Below are 22,146 nucleotides of genomic sequence, written 5' to 3'. Positions count from 1 at the left end.
AAAAGAGGTAATATTCTACTTGGCAACCTTTTGGGATGCCAGTTGATGGCCAGGGGCATCAAATTGTCAAAGTTAAACATTAGAGAAGTCTACATCACCATAACCTGAGTGACACCCTTTTTTGACTTAGTGTGGGATTTTAAAAAAAGCCTGAATTAGAAGCACAAGTCCCATGGAAAGTCGGTGGAACTTGTGCTCCTCAGGCACTTTTTAAAATCCCACCATTTATGGCCAATTTAGTTGGTTGCATCTTAATGTTGTCCACCAAGGCCACATGGGAAAAAAAAGTAGAAAATAATTATTTTATGATGATAAAAGTTCAATTCATGGCCTGTGTTTCATAATCTCGAGTGCTGTGGATACAGTTTTCCAGCCTTCCTCGAGAGATCAAGAAAGTGAGTCTGTTGAACTGGAGGAGAAACATCCACCTAAAAATGGATGTTGTGCAGTGATGTTTGTAACTTAGTTTTCTTTACTCTGAGCCACTTTATCTTCGTTAGGGAACATAGAATCATAATTTAGGATGGCAAAAACTTAGTAGATCAGAATCTATCTCATGGCCCTTCAAAGGTTATGGATGTACTTTCCCAATAGAATCTTTTTCAGAGGTTAAACTGATTATAGTTATTGTGAAAAGGTAGAGAATGATGTACTTCAGTCATTATTAGCCCCAAATATCTACAACTTGCTTTAAACTGACTCTGTGACATAAGAAAAAATAGTACAAAGAAATGGGGTACATTTTTACTTCTTTTCTGTTTGTGTTTGCATATTGTATACAATACTATTTACACATGAAAGAAGCTTTAATTTTTTACTATAGATTTTTCTGTGAAAGGGGATTTGTGTCTAGAACATGACTGTGAATCTGCAAAGTGATCAAGATCTAAGCATTTTAATATAAGCATCAGCCAGGGAAATGTTAAGATTCCTCTCAGGAATGGTCTAGTTATTACATAGTCCTGCCTTGATTGCAGGGGACTAGATGAACTCTTGAGGTCCCTTCCAGTCCTACACTTCTGTGATTATCTTGCTGAAGTTAAGAGTTCGGGGGGTGGAGAGCAAGGTTTGCAAGGTAAACAGTATTTTGTATTGTTAAAATGTTAATGTCTATAACCGAAGGTTATTCTTAAAGTGCCGTAAGCTTTCATTCAGAAAGACTTTTAAGATTTTTGTAATTTTCTGAAAGTTTCATTGAAAGGCTGACATTTTCCAGGTTTGTTACCTAAGTGAATTTTTGGGGGAAATTGGTGCAGTCTGTTTTAAGGATATTTTCCTTATACAAAGAGAGGGCTATGTCTTGTATCAGTATTTCTGGGTAAATAGATTTCATAGCAAAAATCAATGTTGTAATTTTAAATGTACCAAATAAAAAGTAGAAAAGAAAAAGGAAATATTGGCAAAAATTTTCTAATGGTTTACTCCAAATTTATTGAACTTATCTCGACTCAAACAAGCTCTCTGAAAATGAAAAACCTCATTTCAGATAGGGAATTAATATTGCAAAGCATTTGCTATTGGATGTATTGCATTCATTATAGATATTATGGTTTGAGATGTATGCATAACAGTTTAGTTTGACGGGACGGACTTTCAAAGTATCTGAAGACTTTAGAGTGGGATCTTCTGTTGTTTCAGGTAATAAGTTTTATGTTTCCATACAAATTCCTTTGACATTTTCCTGTATCAGCTGCAACAGTAGCAGCAACAACAAATACTCCGTTTGCTTACATGACCTTCATGATTCTAGTGTCTGAGTGCCACACAGACATGAATGTACGTATCCTCTCTACATCCCTGCGAGGCAGGGAAGCATAACCCCTAATTCATAGATGGGGAACTGAGGAATAGAGAAATTAAGTGACTTGACCAAGGTTACATAGGATCAGAAATCTGTGGCAGAGTGGGTAATTGAACCCAAAGATCCAGCATCCCAGTCCAGTGTCTTAACAACAAGACCATTGTTTATCTTTGTGCTTTTGCCTAAACAACTAAAAGTGTATGTTCTGTTTCACACAGAACTTGGAAGAAAACCAACAGTGGCTTGTTGTTGTTGTATTTTTGGCACCTGCTGGTTAGTCTGTCTTCAAAGACTTTAAATTTGAAAAAACTTCAGATGAAGTCTGATTCTGGTGACAGAGAGAATGTGTCCAATTTGGAACACTACTTTGATCTTTTTATTTTAGCTTCATTTTATGTTTGTTACCTCTTGCAATATACGTCTGATTTTTATTCTTGTGGTCCTCAACTTTGTCTCACATGAATCCTCTCCCTTGATAATTTTCCTTCTCAGTTCAACTCCTTCCACTAAGTTAGTATGAAGATGCTATTTAAAGTTACTTTATGCAGAGGTAGGAAAGAGCCAGATGAGCACAGGGACATTTATCATCTCTTGCTTCTAAGATAATCATCTCCCAGGGCTGTAACTCTATCTAGAATTTCTTTAATATATTATATTTAGAAAGGCCCCATCTTGAGACCTGCTGCAACTCTTATTTTGTAACATCAGGTTTTTACCCTCTGGCCAGGAGGAGGAGGAAATCAAAAATATTTCCAATGTAGGCAATCTTGAAAAATTACCAACACACTGGAGGGTTTGGTATTGGCTTGCCTGAAAAGTAACAAAATGGAAGAGGTGACAGCAGCATTCCAAGGAACGTCCAATATATTATAGAATGCTTCAATCCATTTTCCAACTGAATCCATGAGGAAGCTCTTGTGAGGATAAAACATTCTAACGCATCTCCATTTTCCCTCCTCCCAGAATCTGCTAGAGTTGCATTGGGATCACATGCACACATGATACTTTCATATGAAGCAGATGCACTTCTGGGAATACAGCACTATTTTTGTATAGCCGAAACAGGTGGTGTGATCAAATGAACCCCATTCTTATTCCCATATGGTATCATTATTCAAAATTAACCTACTCTGAAAGGGTACAGCCTTTTTCATAGGTTTTGCTACGAACTTTCCCCCTCCTTTCACTCATTTAGCATTGACCTTAGTCTGCCTGTCTTCCACAAAATCTTGGTATTGCTGGTGGAACCTTCTCTTACAGAGTTTCTGCTGTTTTGAATGGACTTTCTGTATAAGTCTGTCTTAGTGACTCAATTTCTTTTCAACTCTAAGGTAAAAGCATACATTTTTCTCTTATCCCTTTTTAATTTCCCCCTACTTCTGTTGTTAATTATTACATGAAGGATCTTGGGATACAGGTTCTATTAAATACCTCATGCAAAATACATTTGTACCATAGTAAATATGCTGAATGTTACACTACTCCAGATTATTCTAGGTTTAAATCTCTTTTTTAACGTTGAGAAAATCCAAAAATTTGATTTAATTTGAACTGCTTCTTCAGTTTTGTGCCAAAAGTTATAAAGTCATATGTCTTCCCGACAGTGGTGGGAAGAATTTAGAACATCATTACAAAACGATTGATTTTAATATATTCTCTTGTTGCGTGAATTTATTGTGCCTAACTAATACTTATGACATTTGCATTAATTATGATGCCATAAACAATATTCAGGGGTAATATGACCATGAAATGTAATTTTTGTGCTTGATGAAGTTAAAATGAAACATGGGTTTTATCTTGTGTATATATCTAACTGTAATCTAGTTCTTCTCTTTTTTTGGCTCTTAGGAGTTTATAATGTTTCTCGTCTTTATGAATATCATGGCATTTTACTTGGAAGTTTTAAATGAAAAATGCCAAACACCAGATTAGAAATCATTGGGTTTTTTTAATCCCTAGAGCAGTGTTAAAAGCTCAAATACTTAATTTTCCTCTCTAAATTGTTAGAAAATATTTACCATAAAGGTTTCAATCATACTGTGAATGAAGCAATATTAGCATCCATTTTAAATATAAACTGGTGGCATGGTTTCAACTGTAGTGTGGATTAGGGCACAACATTCAAAGCCACATAAATGTTTTACATCTGCAGTTGCCAGGAGTTAAGTTCCAGACGTCACAATGAACTCTTCATGGAACCGTCCAGTTATTTTCCTTGTATTTGGACCTTACACTAGATCCTTAAAAGAATTTTACAGAAAACTACAAAATACATAACTTTATAAATGCCTATCTCTCTTCTCCACAGTCATAATGAACGGAAAGTGACCTGCAAGCATCCAGTAACAGGACAGCCATCACAAGATAACTGTATTTTTGTTGTGAATGAACAGTAAGTGAAATATACTTTGCACAATATAAAATACATGCATTCTTAATTCATAAATTTCACAATGAGCTCCAATCAATGTAGAAATTGATTTTTTTATAATCTAATTCTTCTGCATTCTGCTAATGCAAGACCAAAGAAGCACAGTAAAAAAAAAAATTAAAAAGAAAAAACTAACCCAAATTGGGCTTTCTATGTTTTAATGAAGTGTTGGGGCCATTATTTCACGTGTTCACTTCAGTTACCCTACCCAACTTGCATGCAGAGTAAACTAATAGATTTTTAGCAGAATTGTCCAGTATGCTACCAGAAGGTACATTTTTGATGATCCGTTTGAATTAGTCTGGAATATGCTGGCATTCCATATCTCCTGTAGCAGCTAGTACTCCTTTTCCATTTAATATTGTTATTCCATTGCCATGTCGAGCTTTGCTGAGCAGGTGGATGATAGGTTTGTTGACTACTGTTTCATTACTCTTGCAGAATAAATCATGAATTACATGATTTCCTTATACCTTCCTGAATGTTTACGGGAATCAAGAATTTATTTGCAGTAATAATTCCTGATCTCTGGTTGTGAAGTGGCTGAGCCTTGTGTATCTAATCAAATTACCAGACTGAACTTCAGTAATACTTTAGGAGCCTTAGATTTTCACTAACGTGATATTGGTGTACAGCATTCTCTTACTACCTGTGCTATGTGGTAAACCATGAATTTGAATTAGTTTAAAACAACTTTAAGAATTTCCTATAGTAGAATTAAGTTTGTCTTTGCTGTACAATTTAGTGACCTTTTTAATATTTGGTGCAGATAATTTTTTCATGAAATCTGAATTGCTTGCTTCAAAATTGGAAAAGTAGGGGACAGCCACTGTTAGAGAATATCTTAGGGCCACTTTTTAATATCAGTCTGCACACACAGCAGGTTCTAGTGTTATTGAATATTCTGTTTTCAGGACAGCTGCAACTATGGCATCTGAAGAAAAGAAAGAACGAACAGTAAGCACAATAAGTGACGCTTCCAACTGTAATTTGACATCAGATTATGCTGTGCATCCCGTGAGCCCTGTGGGCAGAGTAAGTCTCACTGTATCCAACATTTATTTATTAATGTAAAATTATTCAATTATTCCAAGAGAGCGAACAAAGTACTATAATTAAAGAGAAACTTTGTAATGAATTTTCCATTTTAAAAAAGAAACAAAGCATATGTATATCTCAGGGCACTTGATAAACTGAATGTTTTTATTTGGAAGCTGAGGTGTCTGAAATAACTTATCACTAAAGCTGTAATTTTTGTCACAGGCTTCTTGGCTCTTATGACTTTCACGTTCTGAAGTTGTCTTTGGTATTAGACGTCTATCTTGTTTTGTATATGAGCAAATGTGTGTTTGAGTGGGCATATAGGTAAGGGTGCATGTGGACGATTGCACTATGTTTTGAAAGATTTGACTGAACATCTTCATGCAGGAGTATGTAATTATAGCAATTAGCAAGGGATTGGTTGCAGCCTTTGCAAGTGGTTATGGGAACAGACCAACATTTACATATGACAAAGGTTACATTTTAACTAGCAACCACCAGTACTAGAATTTCAGTGCAATTAGGTAGGAAAATTGCTCAGTAGCCCATGAAATCATAATCAATCTGTTTTTTGTTTTGAAGTCTGGGTCTTGTGGTTAAAGCACAGTACTGGAAGTGAGGAAGCTTGAATTCTGTTCCCGGCCTTGCCTTATTTGTGGGATCTTGGGTAAATCAACTTAACTACTTTTTGCCTCAGTTTCCCCTATCTATAACTGGGAGGTAATACTTCCATGCTTCTCCGAGATGTTATAAAGCAGAAGGCTTCAATTTGAGGCCACTTTGTAGAAGGAGAGTTCACTTACTACAAAACTGAAAGTTTTCATTGGGTTTTGCCAGGATAGATTTATAATCTTCAGAAAAAGTTAGCTGGATGATATCTTGGTTAGTGATGAGATTAGCAGTGCCATCTGTCTTCTAGTCAACAGTTAACATTTCTTCTTGAGTATTTTTACATTCTCAGTTGCAGACAAAACTGTTGAATTAGGCACTGAAAGACTGTACCCAGCAAAGTGGTTTTCCTGCAAATGAATCAGATTTGCAACATATGTACTTTGAAGTGTTAGTGTTAATTGAGCAATTTCTTTAATTTCAGCAAGTTTGGATTGAAACCCTGTTTGTTTTCTCTGTGAAAAAATAAACATTTTACGGTTGCCCATAAAATAAGATATTTTGAGCATGTTGGAGACTGCTGTTAAAGCAGATTTTGTTTTAAATGGACACGGTAAAATAGGTCAGGCAAAAGCTTGACCTACATTAAAACCATTATCTACTGAGGAAAGACTTCTAGTTTCTAGAAAATGCATTAATCTAACAGTGTTGCTGAGAAAATAGTAGCAGTGTTTAAAAAAAAAAAAAGCTATTGTTAAGCATGACCTTACAATAGTTGCTAAGCCCCTGCAGGGACAGCCATCAAAAAAAGCACAATAAAATCTTTTTCTCAGAACCGTGCTGATGACATCAGTGACGCTGATGCAAAATTATTACAACAGAGCTGTGTTAGAGTTAGTTAGATGGGGTGAAATGTGGATGAAGGGAAGGGGAAATGTATTCCATTTGGGAGGCAGTCAGGAAATTAGTTTAGGGCTTTTACAGACAAAACTAAAATAAACTACTTACTATATTTGGTTAACAAAGTACAGGAAAGAAATGGAGATTAGCGTCTAAATTGTTAAGTCAGAGGCTGTGACTTTTTTATTGAATGGGATTTATTGAGATACTTTTTAGAGAAATCAGGCTTTTGTTTTTATACTAAAAGCTATTCTCATTATTCTTTTTTCAATTACTAAATTAACTACTTAAGATGTTCATGTGAATGATATTCAAGTTACTTTAAACACAGTTATCAAAAATAAACTTGTTTCCATGATTGTACCATTTTTAATAGTCCAGTCTCAGAAGACAAGCGTCTGCAACATAGAAACCATAGTTGACACTAATCAGCCTCTTTGGCAGTTTGAGGGCTCATGGGTTGAATGCATTTAAGACTGTTATTCCCTTGTGCTTAGAAGTGGCCCTTCAGTGATAGTATTAAGGAACTTTAGCCCAGCCATGAGGAGGTTTGTGCTATCAGTTTTGATGTCTACCTCTATCTATGAATAGAGGACTTGAGGTGCCAGGGCTGCCTTACCAACACTAGTCTCTCACAGTCTGTCTTAAAAATAGTATAATGCACAAGAAAGAAAATAGTTGGGAAAGTAGTTATTTAGGTTCTCCATAAACTAGGGAAAGGGAGAAAGAAAAAGCTACATTTGGTTACTTCTAAGAAAAGCAAAAATATTGGTGGCAATTTATTAAAGTTGTTTGTAAACTCAACCATTTTCAGGGATGACTAATAAAAATTGCTAAAGGTTTATCTAATTAATTGGGGAGATCATGAATTTCATATAGGGTGGGAACAGCTCAGTTGAGATAAAGGAATGTTTCAAGGCTCTTGGGAGTACAATGCTGCTCTTTTTATTAATATAAACCAATCCATAATTAGCATAACAATATTTGTAGAAGATTCTGTTTGCAGTTTTGTTCAAAAAAGGCTGACTAGAATCTAAAGCCACAGAGGCTGATACAAAAGATGAGGTGAGACGAGAGAGACCAAGCAGCAAGGGGCTTGATTAAACACTCAGGCTTCCTTCTCTTGTTCCCATCTTCTCTCCACCCAAAAATAAAATAAAATGCTGACAAAGGAGAAAGTGGAGATTCATGCCAGAGTGGTTCATGCCATCTTTCCAGTCAGGCTCAAGTGTGTTCTAAATTCAAAGCCACCTGTCCAACTTCCTAGTTTCTGGAAAGGAAAAGGTGCTCTTTTACTTCCTTCCCATCCTAGACCAAAACATACTGAAGATGGTGTGAATAGAGCCTGGCACTCTCCCTCTATAGCCTCATGGCTGCTAAAACGTGGATGGTGGGAGAGTTTTTCCATTGTTCCACCCTTCTTCCAGCCTTTCTTTCAAAGTTGGTATCCTCCATTTATTCTGCAGATGATATTAAAATCTTTCTAAAGGCCTTTGTGAATAATATGATCGAATCCCTATAGCACATACAGGGAATATTGCTTAATAACATGGTATGTACGTGCATAGGCAAAATTGTACAGGTCTCATGGTGATCTCTGTGGCTCCAGTGTCTACCTCTGCAGTATTTCATAATTTTCCCAAGCATTAGCAGACATTGGGTTGGGAAACTGGCATGGTCCTTGTTAGGTTCATTGTTGCCCACAAACTTCTGAATAATAGCAGCACTGCCCAGTCTTCTCAATTTCCCTGCCAGTGCTTGGAAGATTGAAGCAGCATTGATGCTGGAGTTGCCTACAGAATTAAGAAGGCAACACTGCATTGGTTCATAATTGGAAAGTTATCAACCATAAGGGTTAGAAACTTATTTTTAAACAAAAAATTAAATTTGGCAGAAATTGATTGCTTAGGTTCACCTCATCACAACCCACACACATTACAAGATAAAGCTTCCAATTCATTACTGACATTTCCAAGCCTTGTTTTAAAATACTTAATCAATAGTTTTGCTTCTGTGTTCTTTAGATAAACTAATCTACAAGGTGACAACATACTTTTGTTGTGGTATTTAAGTAATACAGTAGCTTCACACAGTGCTTAAAGCATGTTGGGTCAAAAAAGGGTTGCAGACCCAGGAAATATCTACAACTGGAGCTTGCTTGCTTAGAGGCACACATTTTAGTCTATTTGTGGCCGAGGGTGTGTGTGTGGGGGGGGATCCCCTCTGATCTGCATCTTTTTTCTCCACTACCTTACCTTCTGGGAAAGAGCCAATCAGGGCTGCTGCATTAGGCAGGCAGAACTCTCTCTCCCCAGGAGCAGACCTGACCATTCACACAGGAGGGGAGCAGGAAATAGAAATAGCCAAGGTGCTCAGGTCAGCTCTGCTCCCTCCTTTCCTGTCCTTTGAGCATCCAGATCGGTCCTGTGCTCCTCTCCCTTCCCTTTTAACACCCAGCCTGGGCATGGGGAGAGGGGGGACCCTGCTGAAGCCCTCCAGGACTGGGAAAGGAGGATGAAGAACCCCAGGGAGATTTGGGAAGGGGTGGGCCAAAACTGATGGGGGAATGAGGGGACAGAATAATGGGTGGTGATCCACCCACCCACCCCACACACACTTTTTTTTCACTAAACTCTGGCTTGACTGTAATATTGATACTATTCTAAGGTTTTAAAATGAATAGTCTTGAGATCTCTAGAACTCATTGTGTGTGAGCTGATTCTCATTATACAGTACAAGATAAAATAATTGTACAAGTGTCTAGTGTTCTGTTTATTAACTAATATTAGAAAACTCAAGCAGTGTCCTGTTAACCTAAGTAATTATTTGCGGTTGGTAAGATGTATGAGCCTGTAAAGGTTCACTTCTGAGCTCCATGAGGTTCCTGTGAAAGTGTGCATGTACTTGGTTACCAAACAGAAGAGGCATTTAAATTACCTGAATCTGCTAGAGGAGTTGAAATTATTTGTTTTTTGGCAGCACCACCTGGATGTATTAACCATTTTCCAAAGAGAAAGGGATTTGTGGGCCTTGCATTGGGGAGCTTACACCCTTTCATATGAAATGGTAGCATGGCCATGAGTATTGCACCACTGATTCTTAGAACATGCAAAGACCATTTTGTTTGTATATTGCATGGTAGAAAATATTGAAGGATTTTGATGAGTAATTAGTAGTAGCTGGGTTTTTTTTAGTTGGGGGAAAAAAATTTCAACCAGAAACAAAAACTATTTTTTTTTAAATAAAAAGATTTCAAACAAGTGGACACATTTTGTTCCTGGTCAAACAAAACATTTTTTTTTTCATTTCCAGTCATCCTTTTTTAAAAGGAAAGGAAATGAAGGGCTAGATTCACAAATGGTTGCTGGTGATAATTGAATTGCTTCCCCATTTGCAGCCTTTAGACTAGTGGTTAGGGCATTTACTTATGATATGGGAGATGCAGGTTTAATTCCACTATTTGTCTGATGTGAGGCAGGGATTTTAACTTGTCTCCCACGTTGCAGGAGATGCCCTGTTCATTGGACAATAGGGTGCTTGCTCTCTCCTGTTGACTGTTCCACTGTGTATAAATAGTAATTGGAGCAGGGATTTGTCTCCAAGGTGAATGCCCTAACCTCCCACGCCCCCCCCCCCCGGGTCTGTAGTGTCATTCTCACTCTTGCTCACCCGAGGATTAATCAAGTATTTTATACAGAATGGAACAGCTTCAAAAAAGGAGGGATTGAGACCACTCTTATTACCCACTGGTTGAGATACTTCTTGGCTGTCTTGAGAATGACAGCTAGGTTCCCTTGTGAATTTTTTTTGGACAAACTATTTGGCAAACTTGTGTCAAATTTTCAAATAGTTTAGGTCGACCAAAACTGCATTTTTAGCCAAAAACAACTTATTTTGGTGAAAAATTTTTAGTAATCACCTCTTTAGTGGGCATAGGGAAATGTCTGTGAAAACAATTATGAAAATCTAGTTTAAAAAAAACTGAATTAAATTTGTCACAACAGCTTCCAATTCCATTTTGGAATCTGGAATCTTAATGAATAGTTGTCAGACCTGATCTTCAATTTATTCTGTCTGAATAGTCTTTTCTTCCGCATTCTTTCCTCTGTTTCTTATAAAATAAATCTTCTGAGCAACATATGCTGACTTCTCCTGAACGTGGACTGAGTTTCCCAAACCAAAATGTTGAGCTTTAGAACAGTTTTGACTTTTGTTTTGAATTGTGTGTATTTTAAATTGCTTTTGCTTTTTTTCCTAAACCAAATTTTGTTCAGCTGCCTTACTTCCAAATGAATTTAAAACAGCCTCTTCACCCTTGCTTTTCATCTTGTGAGCTTAAGTCAACACCTTAATAAAGATTTTGGACTGTACACCTTTTTTTATTGTAAGACCTTATGCTGCTGTTCATAGAATAATATTGTTCACAAAAGCTGCATATTATTATTAAGGTAAAATATATTATGCAGTGTTACATAAGCTACTATATTATGAAAAATCCCTTTGAAATCTAATCTAAATGTCCTGTTCATTTCAACAAGACTGTTTAAAAGTTTTGTAGTGTCAGAATGTACTTTTATTAATAATCTATGCTTTGCAAACTTAGTAGAGAAATACATTATTAACATGCTTTCAAGAGAATACAAACCAGAATTTCAGAAAAATATATAATATAGTCTTCCTTTTGAATTTTGTATTAAAATTAAAAATCTGTTTTTCTTTTTCTCCCTTATCTCCTTTGTTGCTGGTGCTGGTGTCTTAATATTGTCTGCTATATATATGGAAAATACTCTGTTACAGGCAGAGTCGAAATTCAACAGTTACACAGTGGCACACTAAAGTCTTTGTTCTTCTGAAAATCAATTCCCAATGAAATTTTGTTTATCTATTATTGTGTTGGTTCCTAATCTGAGATACACCTCTATGCTCTGTTGTTCTATAACAGCTAAATGGTGACCATGCTCCCACTGCTTAATTTATGCAAAGAGCTGTCCTATGCATGAGTTACTAAGATAGCCAGTTGTTTTTCTGAGATTAAAGCCATAATTGTCCATGTTCAGCATTTGTGTTGGCTGTATCATGTCTTTGTACACTTTTCAAATTTGTCATTCCCTCATAACTTGTGGAATTGTTTCTCTAAATTAGTGGCTTTAAAGACCACAGCTCAGTGTATAAATCCAAATTTAGAAAGCACCTCCACAAAGCAACCCCATATCCAGGCAATAAATTTTGGAATACAAGTTTGTAGATACAAGAAGCAATAATAGTATTTTTCACATTTATAAGGACCTTTCATCTGAGTATCTTAACAAACACCAGGTAAGGCCTTACTTCACTACCTTAAAGGGGAATTTTATCTCATCAGTGTTAGATTAAACTGAGGTGCAGCAGTTACATGACTTATCCAAAGTAAAGCAGTAAATCTGTAGCAGAGCCAGGAACAGAACCTAGAATTCTTGTTTCCTAGTCCCCTGCCCTTGATGAAAGGGAAACTTTCCTTGTCAATGCGCCAGCCTCTAAGCCATTAATTTCTGTGGAATTTAAGCTTTTAATATAAAAAATAGGATTCTATCCTTTGTTTGCAACAGTAACTTTCCAAATAAAAACTAAATGTAAACCAATGCAGAGTAGTAGTCAAGACACGGTGAACCCCTCCAGTGCCTCTGCTGCTACTTATTACTTTATGAGGCAGAAGAAGAGTGAAAAAAATAGGACTCTGGTTAGTTTCACAACTGCTCTTCTCAACTGTCAAGAATCACTTTAATTTCATTCTGTAGCAGCTTGAAAAAAAGCTATAAGCATCATGAGAAATGGATGCTGGAGTTACAAAGGAAGGAGAACCAAAACAGCTGTTAGAACAAGATGTAGAGTAGTGAAGATCTTCTCCCTTTTGTAGCAGCCAAGAGAAAATGAATGGGAAGATTGTGAGGGGAGAACAGACAGAATAAAAGCTATTTCACCAGAGGAGGATATGAAGGGTTCAATCAGAAGCCAGAGATTGCACCCTTGTAGCAATTTGACCTCTTCACCAGTTATTGGGGTTTTGCTGTGAACAGAAGAAAGCTGGGCTTTTCTCACCAAGGTGTTGCTCTGCCGTCAATCATAGTTTTAGTTCTCTTGCTAGTACTCATATTGTCTTATAAGTGTTCTTCAAGCCCTGTCTTAGAATAAAGTCAGCTTTATTTTTGTTTTTAAAAAATTCTATTAAATCTCTATTTAAAATGTTTGGATCCTGTTATGCTCTGGGATTTCTCTTTCTCACTGCAAAAAAATTAGAGAAATTCTGGAACCTGCAGAAACAGCATGGCAATTACCATACTTATTTGTCTAAAAAGGAACAAAGTAATATCCTTCAATTCTCAAGGGTAAACACGGAGAACAAAAATCTGAGGAAAGAAATGTATGACAATTTCCTAGATTTAGCAGACACTGATGGTGCATTTTCTAACATGTTCATTCCGTTTAGACGTCACGGTCTTCAAAGAAGGTTCATAATTTTGGAAAGAGATCAAACTCAATAAAGAGGAATCCTAATGCACCAGTCATCAGACGGGGGTGGCTTTACAAGCAGGTATTCATATTTTTTCCTTGTTTGTTATTGTATGCAGGACAATAGTTTATGTGAAACCTAATGCTAGAAACATTGGAGTGAAGATGACAATCTCTTCTAGTGCATGTGTGTTGTCTTTCATTAACTCATATCACCTACTAAATAAAATATATAATGAAAAATGAATAAAGGCAGCCAGGAACTACAGAACAGTGGTTTACTTGTTGTATTTCTTTGGGAAGCATAAGAAGAGAAAGGTACAATGTTGTAAATTCAGGGACCTGTTATATCTGAAGGATTTGGGGGATGGGTGTCTGGCAAATACATATTGGGAATGGAAGACTAAGTTAAATCATAACTGGTGGGAAAATGGGACAAGAGTGAGTGGCCAAATGTTTTGCTATTTATTTTTCTGGGGTGGCTATTGGGGGATATTTTTTGGCTTGAACATCGGTAGTATATATATACTGGGAGTGTGCGTGTTTGAACTATGATTTTTTTTAGTCTCTAATGTACATTAAGGGGAAGATTTTTAAAAGTATAAATAGCAATTAGGCACCCAAATCCCACTGAAAGTCAATGGCTTTTTGCCATTTCTGGTTTTGAAAATCTCCTAACTAGTTGTACTTTCTTTCAGTCAGCAGTTCAGGACTATTGGATCTTAGGGCAAGAACACCTCGTTTTCTAGCATGTTATGGGTGCTACTGGAAAACAAACTGGTGTTTTTTAGGTGCAAATAGAGGCATGGGGTTGGGGGGTGGGTATGTATGTATGTATGTATTGGACCCATAATTGCCAGGCATAGTCCAATTGACTATGTTGCAAACAGATGACTTAAAATAGTTTTTCCTCTGTCCTTTTTCAGGTAGAGAATTAAAAACATTGATAATTTAACTACATTAAGCACTGGCTGATCTTCACTTGGGGTGGCAGTGGGTTTCCTCCCCCATATTTAGATTCTTCTCCTGGCCCTTGCTTTTATCCAGCCTTTTCCGGCTAAAGGACCATAAGATTGGGTTATGTGGGCTTTCCTCTTTGGTTACTTTATAGCTTGAAAAGAAGCTGCTTTTGAATTTCTGTAGTAATTTCACTTAATTTATGTCCAGTTAACATATTAGTTTGGGGGAAAAAAATTGTACTGAAAAAAAATTGTGGTGGAATTAATAGCCTAACCCCCATACAAAATGTTCAAACCAACGGATATGTTCTATGCTAAGAAATAAAAATGATTTGTAAGAAAATACTACTACTTTGCACCAAGAACAGAGTTGTTTAATGAATTCTAATAAATGAGATGATCAGTTATCCTAATTTAAATCCATGAAGACAACAATTTTGTACAGGTAGCAGCAGCATAATTTGGCCAGAAGAATTCTTACTGTTAATGGTGGGTAAGAAGGAAAAAAAAGCCATTTGGATTTTCAAATTCCAGTTTCAATTAGGAAGGATGGCAGAGAAAAACATCTTTTTCTGCTGCACTTTAACCCATTAACACACATGATTTATTTCTCTAACTATTGTAACGGGGGGCAGTAGAGCTCAAGCCATATTACACTTCCCTTCTTCCTGCACCTCAGCTTAGCTCCAGGCAGACCACAGTTCTGTCTTTCCATGACTTCTCAAAAATCATTACACAGAGTTAAACCTCGGGGCTATTGTATGTAAAGCCCTGATAAGTGGATGTTAACAGTTCCCAGTCAATTTCAGAGTACAACATATGTTTTGTTACTTAAACAAACATTTAATGGACACAGCATACTGTAAATATTCATAGTATTTACAATATTTTAGACTAACTTCAAAACAAATGTTAGACAATAAATCTACTGGTGTTCCTTATATAGATTTCCCCTTTTGTTTGTTACAAACATTCAAATATAAGGTTTAAATATAACATTTTCTAACTTCATTGCACACATCAAAACACATTCCCCTCTGATTTTCTCTCAAAGATGATTTCTCATCTTTCTAGTGTGACCATAGTATGTAGTGTCACCTGTAAGATGTAAAAAATTTTAATAGTGAGAATAATTAACCATTGGCTCAATTTACCCATAGGGGATTCTGATAAATTTTAAATCAAGACTGGATGTTTTTTCTAAGGATATGTCTACGCTACAAAATTAGGTCGAATTTATAGAAGTCTATTTTTTAGGAAGTGATTTTATACAGTCGATTGTGTGTGTCCCCATTAAATTGGCGGAGTGCGTCCACAGTACCGTGGCTAGCGTCGACTTTCAGACAGCTACCCACAGTGCAACGATCCCACAGTTTCCACAGTCTCCGCCATCCATTGGAATTCTGGGTTAATCTCCCAATGCCTGATGGGGGGGGGGAAGACATTGTCACAGGTGGTTTTGGGTATATGTTGTCAGTCACTCCTCCCTCCGTGAAAGCAACGGCAGACAATCATTTTGCACTTCTTTCCTGTGCGGACGACATACTACTTTCAGCAGACGGTGCAGTAGGACTGCTAACAGTCATCATCAAACCACCGCTTCCACTGCAACTCTGCTTTCCTGAATTCACCTCGCAGGTCGTCCGCCATCGCTTCCACTGCAACTCTGCTTTCCTGCTCTCCTACAGACGCCATACCACGGCAAGTGTGCAGCCCGCTCAGTTCAGCTCACCAACATGGCCGTTGTTGTGTCCTGATGCTGCTGGCAGTAGACAGTGCAGTAGGCCTGCTAACCATCGTCATCCACTGCTTCCACTGCAACTCTGCTCTCCTGCAGACTCCATACCACGGCAAGCATGGAGCCTGCTCAGATCACCACAGCAGTTATGAGCAGTGTAAACACCTCGTGCGTTATCCTGCAGTATGTTCAGAACCAGAACCTGCAAAACCAGGCGAGGAGCCGACGGCAGCGCGAGATGAGATTGATGAGGACATGGACACAGACTTCTCTCAAAGTACGGGCCCCGGTAATTTGGACATCCTGGTGGCAATGGGGCAGGCTCATGGAGTAGAACGCCAATTCTGGGCCTGGGAAACAAGCACAGACTGGTGGAACCTCATCGTGTTGCAGGTCTGGGATGATTCCCAGTAGCTGCAAAACTTTTGCATGCGTAAGGGCACTTTCATGGAACTTTGTGACTTGCTTTCCCCTGCCCTGAAGCGCAAGAATACCAAGATGAGATCAGCCCTCACAGTTCAAAAGCAAGCTTGCAACTCCAGACATCTACTGGTCAGTCGGAATCAATTTGGAGTGGGCAAATCCATTGTGGGGGCTGTTGTGATCCAAGTAGCTGACGCAATCACTGAGCTGCTGCTATCAAGGGGAGTGATTCTGGGAAATGTGCAGGTCATAGTGGATGGCTTTGCTGCAATGGGGTTCCCTAACTGTGGTGGGGCGATAGACAGAATGCATATCCCTATCTTGGGACTGGAGCATCAAGGCAGTCAGTACATAAACCGAAAGGGGTACTTTTCAATGGTGCTGCAAGCATTGATGCATCACAAGGGACATTTCACCAACATCAACATGGGATGGCCGGGAAAGGTACATGATGCTTACATCTTCAGGAACTCTGGTCTGTTTGAACAGCTGCAGGAAGGGACGTACTTTCCAGACCAGAAAATAACCTTTGGAGATGTTGAAATGCCTATAGTTATTCTTGGGGACCCAACCTACCCCTTAATGCCATGACTCATGAAGCCATACACAGGCACCCTGGACAGTAGTAAGGAGCTGTTCAACTATAGGCTGAGCAAGTGCAGAATGGTGGTAGAGTGTGCATGTGGACGTTTAAAAGCGTGCTGGCGCAGTTTACTGACTTGGTTAGACATTAGCGAAACCAATATTCCCATTGTTATTACTGCTTGCTATGAGCGCCACAATATCTATGAGAGTAAGGGGGAGATGTTTATGGGCAGGGAGGTTGAGGCAAATCACTTGGCAGCTGATTATGCGCAGCCAAACACCAGGGTGGTTAGAAGAGCACAACAGGGCGCACTGCGCATCAGAGAAGCTTTGAAAAGCAGTTTCATGACTGGCCAGGCTACGGTGTGAGAGTTCTGTTTGTTTCTCCTTGATGAAAACCCGCCCCCTTGGTTCACTCTACTTCCCTGTAAGCCAACCGCCCTCCCCCTTCGATCACTGCTTGCAGAGGCAATAAAGTCATTGTTGTTTCAAATTCATGCATGCTTTATGAATTGGTCACATAAATAGGGGGATAACTGCCAAGGTAGCCCAGGAGGGGTGGGGGAGGAGGGAAGTACCCGGTGGGGTGGGGGAGGACAAGGCCACACTGCACTTCAGAACTTATTGAATGCCAGTCTTCTGTTGCTTGGGCAGTCCTCTGGGGTGTGGAGTGGTTTGATTGCCTGGAGGCCCTCCCCCCGCCTTAGACATATGGGTGAGGAGGCTATGGAACTTGGGGAGGAGAGTGGGTGGTTACCCAGCGGCTGAAGCAGCAGTCTCTGCTCATGCAGCTCAACCATATGCCAGAGCATATCCGTTTGATCCTCCAGTAGCCTCAGCACTGCCTTCTGCCTCCTCTCATCACGCCACCTATCATCTTGCTCCTTCCACCTCTCCTCGCGTTCATTTTCTGCTTTCCTGGACTCTGCAATTGTCTGCCTCCATGCATTCTGCTGAGCTCTTTCAGTGCGGGAGGACTGCATGAGCTCAGAGAACATTTCATCGTGAGTGCATTTTTTTTCGCCTTTGTATCTGCACTAGCCGCCTTTCAGTGCAGGAGGACTGCATGAGCTTAGAGAACATTTCGTCGCGAGTGCGTTTTTTTCGCCTTCGTATCTACGCTAGCTTCATACTAGTGACTAGTATCAGGGAAGATCCCTGCCAGCCAAATGCGAACAGCTCAGCATGAATGTCCCCCACATCCCCTTCAAGCGTAGCTAAAAGCAGGAATGATTTATTTTCAGCCATAGGCAAACAGCCCAGCAGGAATGGCCACCTCTGAATGTCCCCTTAATAAAATTCCCCTATTTCAACCAGGTGACCATGAATGATATCACTTTTCTGGGGATAACACAGAGAGAGAGAGAGAATGGATGTTGCTTGAATGCCAGCAAACACCTGGACCATACGCTGCCATGCTTTGTTATGCAATGATTCCAGACTATGTGCTACTGGCCTGGCATGGTAAAGTGTCATAGCATGGAGAATGGAATAAGGCTGCCCTCCCCAGAAACCTTTTGCAAAGGCTTTGGGAGTACATCCAGGAGAGCTTCGCTGAGATGTCCCTGGAGGATTTCTGCTCCATCCCCAGACATGTTAACAGACTTTTCCAGTAGCTGTACTGGCCGCGAATGCATCCCAAGTCTTCAGGGGAAATTAATCATTAAACATGCTTGCTTTTAAACCCTGTGTTATATTTACAAAGGTACGCTCACCAGAGGTGCCTTCTCCGCTTTCAAGGTCCGGGAACCTGCCTTGGGAGGGATTGGATCCAGGATGATAAACAGTTCCTGGCTGTCTGAGAACGGTTTCATCCTCCGCATCATCATTGTCCTCATCCCCAAAATCCTCATCCCTGTTGCAGGAGACTCCCCCACCTTGCAGGAGTCCACATACAGGGGTGGGGTAGTGGTAGGGGCACCACCTAGAATTGCATGCAGCTCATCATAAAAGCGGCATGTCTGGGGTTCTGACCCAGAGTGGCTGTCTGCCTGTTCGGTTTTTTGGTAGCCTTGCCTGAGCTTCTTAATTTTCATGTGGCACTGCTGCGGGTCCCTGTTATAGCCTCTGTCCTTCGTGCCCTTGGAGATTTTTTTCAAATATTTTGGCATTTTGTCTTTTGGAACAGATTCTGATAGCACGGATTTGTCTCCCCATACAGCAACCAGATCCAATACCTCCCATTCGGTCCATGCTGGAGCTCTTTTGCGATTCTGGGACTGGATGGACACCTCTGCTGATTGAGCTCTGCATGGTCATACCACGCTGGCCAAACAATAAATGAAATTCAAAAATTCCTGGTGCTTTTCCTGTGTACCTGGCTAGTTATCTGAGTTGAAAGTGCTGTCCAGAGTGGTCACAATGGAGCACTCTGGGGTAGCTCCTGGAGGCCGATACTGTCGAATTGCGTCCACACTATCCCAAATTCGACCCATTGATGTCTGTTTCAGCGCTAATCCCCTCATCAGGGAGGAGTACAGAAATCGATTTTAAGAGCCCTTTAAGTCGACAAAAATGGCTTCGTCGTGTGGATGGGTGCAGGGTTAAATCGATCTAACGCTGCTAAAATTGACACTCATAGTCTAGACCAAGGCTTAAAGATGTTCTCTAGGAATTTTTTTAGGGAAGTTCTATGGCCTTTGTTACACAGGATGTTGAATGAGATGATCACAACGGTCCCTTTTGGCCTTGAAATCTGAATCTTCAGAGCTTGAGACGTTTCAGAGTAGCTACCGTGTTCGTCTGTATTCGCAAAAAGAAAAGGAGTACTTGTAGACCTTCGAGACTAACCAATTTATTTGAGCATAAGCTTTTGTGAGCTACAGCTCACTTCATCAGATGCATTCAGTAGAGAATGATCACTTAAGGTGAGCTATTACCAGCAGGAGAGTGGGGGTGGGTGTGGGGGAGGACCTTTTGTAGTGATAGTCAAGGTGGGCCATTTCCAGCAGTTGACAAGAATGTCTGAGGAACGGTGGGGGGGAATAAACATGAGGAAATGCATGCATCTTAATGCATCCGATGAAGTGAACTGTAGCTCACAAAAGCTTATGCTCAAATAAATTTGTTAGTCTCTAAGGTGCCACAAGTCCTCCTTTTCTTTTTGTGGATACAGACTAACATGGCTGCTACTCTGAAACATGGGGAAATAGTTTTACTTTGTGTAATGACCCATCCACTCCCAGTCTCTATTCAAGCCTAAGTTAATTGTATCCAGTTTGCAAATTAATTCCAATTCAGCAGTCGCTCATTGGAGTCTGTTTCTGAAGATTTTTTTATTGAAGAATTGCAACTTTTAGAGAGACTGCTGAATTGGAATTAATTTGCAAACTGGATACAATTAACTTAGGCTTGAATAGAGACTGGGAGTGGATGGGTCATTACACAAAGTAAAACTATTTCCCCATGTTTATTCCCTCCCACCCCCCACTGTTCCTCACACGTTCTTGTCAACTGCTGAAAAGAGCTTGAAAAGTGTCAGCATCTCTGTCCTGTCAAACACTTCAGAACCCAGTAGGCAAACAGTCTGGGAATCTCCACAGCTAGTATCGTTCCAGCTGTTGTGTTAATAGCTGACTGATCCTCTCAGTTGCTGGTGAAACAGAAGTCTGTACCCTGTATCCAAAGTGTTACAGGGATTGGGATCACACATAAAATATCCATTTCCTCTCTCGAGAACACTGTCTTCTCCCTATAAGCCCAGCTAAATTCACAAATCCTCACCTCACTAAGTAGTGCCCCCATTCTCTTTCTGAAACAGAATCCCAGTTTAAAGCAGTTAGCTGACAGCTAAATATATGTTCTACAGGCTCTGTAGCTGCGACATATGACACATACTTCCCCCACCTGTCCCTCTAGGTCCATAAAACATACTGTGGTGGATCAAACATTATCCTAATGGAGGGCTTCCTTAGCCAGTAAAGCTGAAGTTGCACTCACTTGCATCCAAAGTAGAGGTATTGGGACCTAGCCCTCACAGCAAACCAATTCTTACTTCTGCATCGATCAGCTGTTGAGTCCACAGGATTGTTCTTAACTCCTTTATTAAAATCCCTACTCCTTTTTGCTCTCTGTTTGGCTCCACTCTCAGAGCATGACTAGGATATAACCTGCCAGATGGGTTGTCCACAATGAAAACTTTATATACAGCCCAGAGCATCTACTGAACATGTCTGGTAACTACCACCTTATTCTGAAAGTTTTCTGGGTCTTTAACTGAGTTGCCCTGCCCTGCTGTCTGCACATGTGCTGAGAGAGTATCCAACTAAGATCCATGTCTCCTCCCCACCGTTTCTCTTCCACTTATGTGGAGGAACAAAGTTATATGCTACAGATAAAGCATATGGGTTACATTCGCATGATGCAAAGCCTGTGAATCTTGTTTAGTACCATCATTTTACAAGCAGCATTTAAAATTGTGGGTTTTTTTAAGATACACATATATTATTCCTTTGTATAACAAAAATTCATTGCTTTTCATTCATCAGACAACTTTTGATCCTATTCTGGATAATGGACAGTTTTGTGCTGAGATATAGAAGGACTTCTCATGAGTGTGTGAACCTGAGGCAAAAAAAACTCTTGATCAATAACATTCTATCATTAGATTGTTTTACACAAACATTTTTGATCATTGTCTGAAGATTTAGACAATTTTAAATTCAAGATGCTGAATGTATCTTAATACTAGGAAAGTCATCTTAGAAGGCTGAATGTCTTTGCCAGTATTTGTTGCTGAGATTGTTTTCTCTTGGCTGTCAAGATAGTTATGTTTAAGAAACATTCTTTTAGAATCAGCTACTCCCTACGAAAAATATGAATGCTAAGCAGCGCTGCTTAAGATAGTCTGATGATTCTGATTACCAGCTATTGTTGTGGTACTGTGGTGACTTTTTTGGATGTCTTCCTTTGATGCTCTGTAACTTCACATTTTGGGCTATGTGCTGCTAATTTGCAAATGTTTCCTTCAGATATGTCACTGTCATCCAGGGTCTTCACACTTGGGCCACAAGTCATTGTGGGTTCCCACTCCAGGATGTGACACCTAATCATTTGAGACACACACACATGCAAAAGATGCAAATTATTAAAAAATGTTATGTAAGGATCAAATCTGCATCAGCAGGATGATAAACTAGATGACTTAACTCTAACTTTCTAACTCTAGGTT

General features: G+C 39.3%; 1 protein-coding gene across 28 annotated transcripts in view; it reads left to right on the top strand.

Annotated features, from left to right (window-relative positions):
• Window positions 1–22,146, top strand: part of PLEKHA5 (pleckstrin homology domain containing A5) — a 267,659-nt gene that overhangs the window by 143,025 nt on the left and 102,488 nt on the right. For all 28 annotated transcript variants that reach the window (XR_006282131.1, XR_006282132.1, XR_006282133.1 and 25 more), the window contains 3 exons: window positions 4,113–4,196; window positions 5,150–5,270; window positions 13,249–13,353. Coding sequence is in view for 25 of the 28 variants with exons in the window: in XM_038399885.2 (XP_038255813.1) it covers window positions 4,113–4,196; window positions 5,150–5,270; window positions 13,249–13,353 (310 nt within the window). In the remaining 3 variants the exon portion in view is untranslated. The remainder of the gene's footprint in view (window positions 1–4,112; window positions 4,197–5,149; window positions 5,271–13,248; window positions 13,354–22,146) is intronic.

Source organism: Dermochelys coriacea, chromosome 1, assembly GCF_009764565.3.
Source record: "Dermochelys coriacea isolate rDerCor1 chromosome 1, rDerCor1.pri.v4, whole genome shotgun sequence".
Lineage (NCBI taxonomy): Eukaryota > Metazoa > Chordata > Testudines > Dermochelyidae > Dermochelys > Dermochelys coriacea.
Note: the sequence above shows the minus strand (reverse complement) of the source record. Positions and strands in the feature narration are given on the sequence as shown.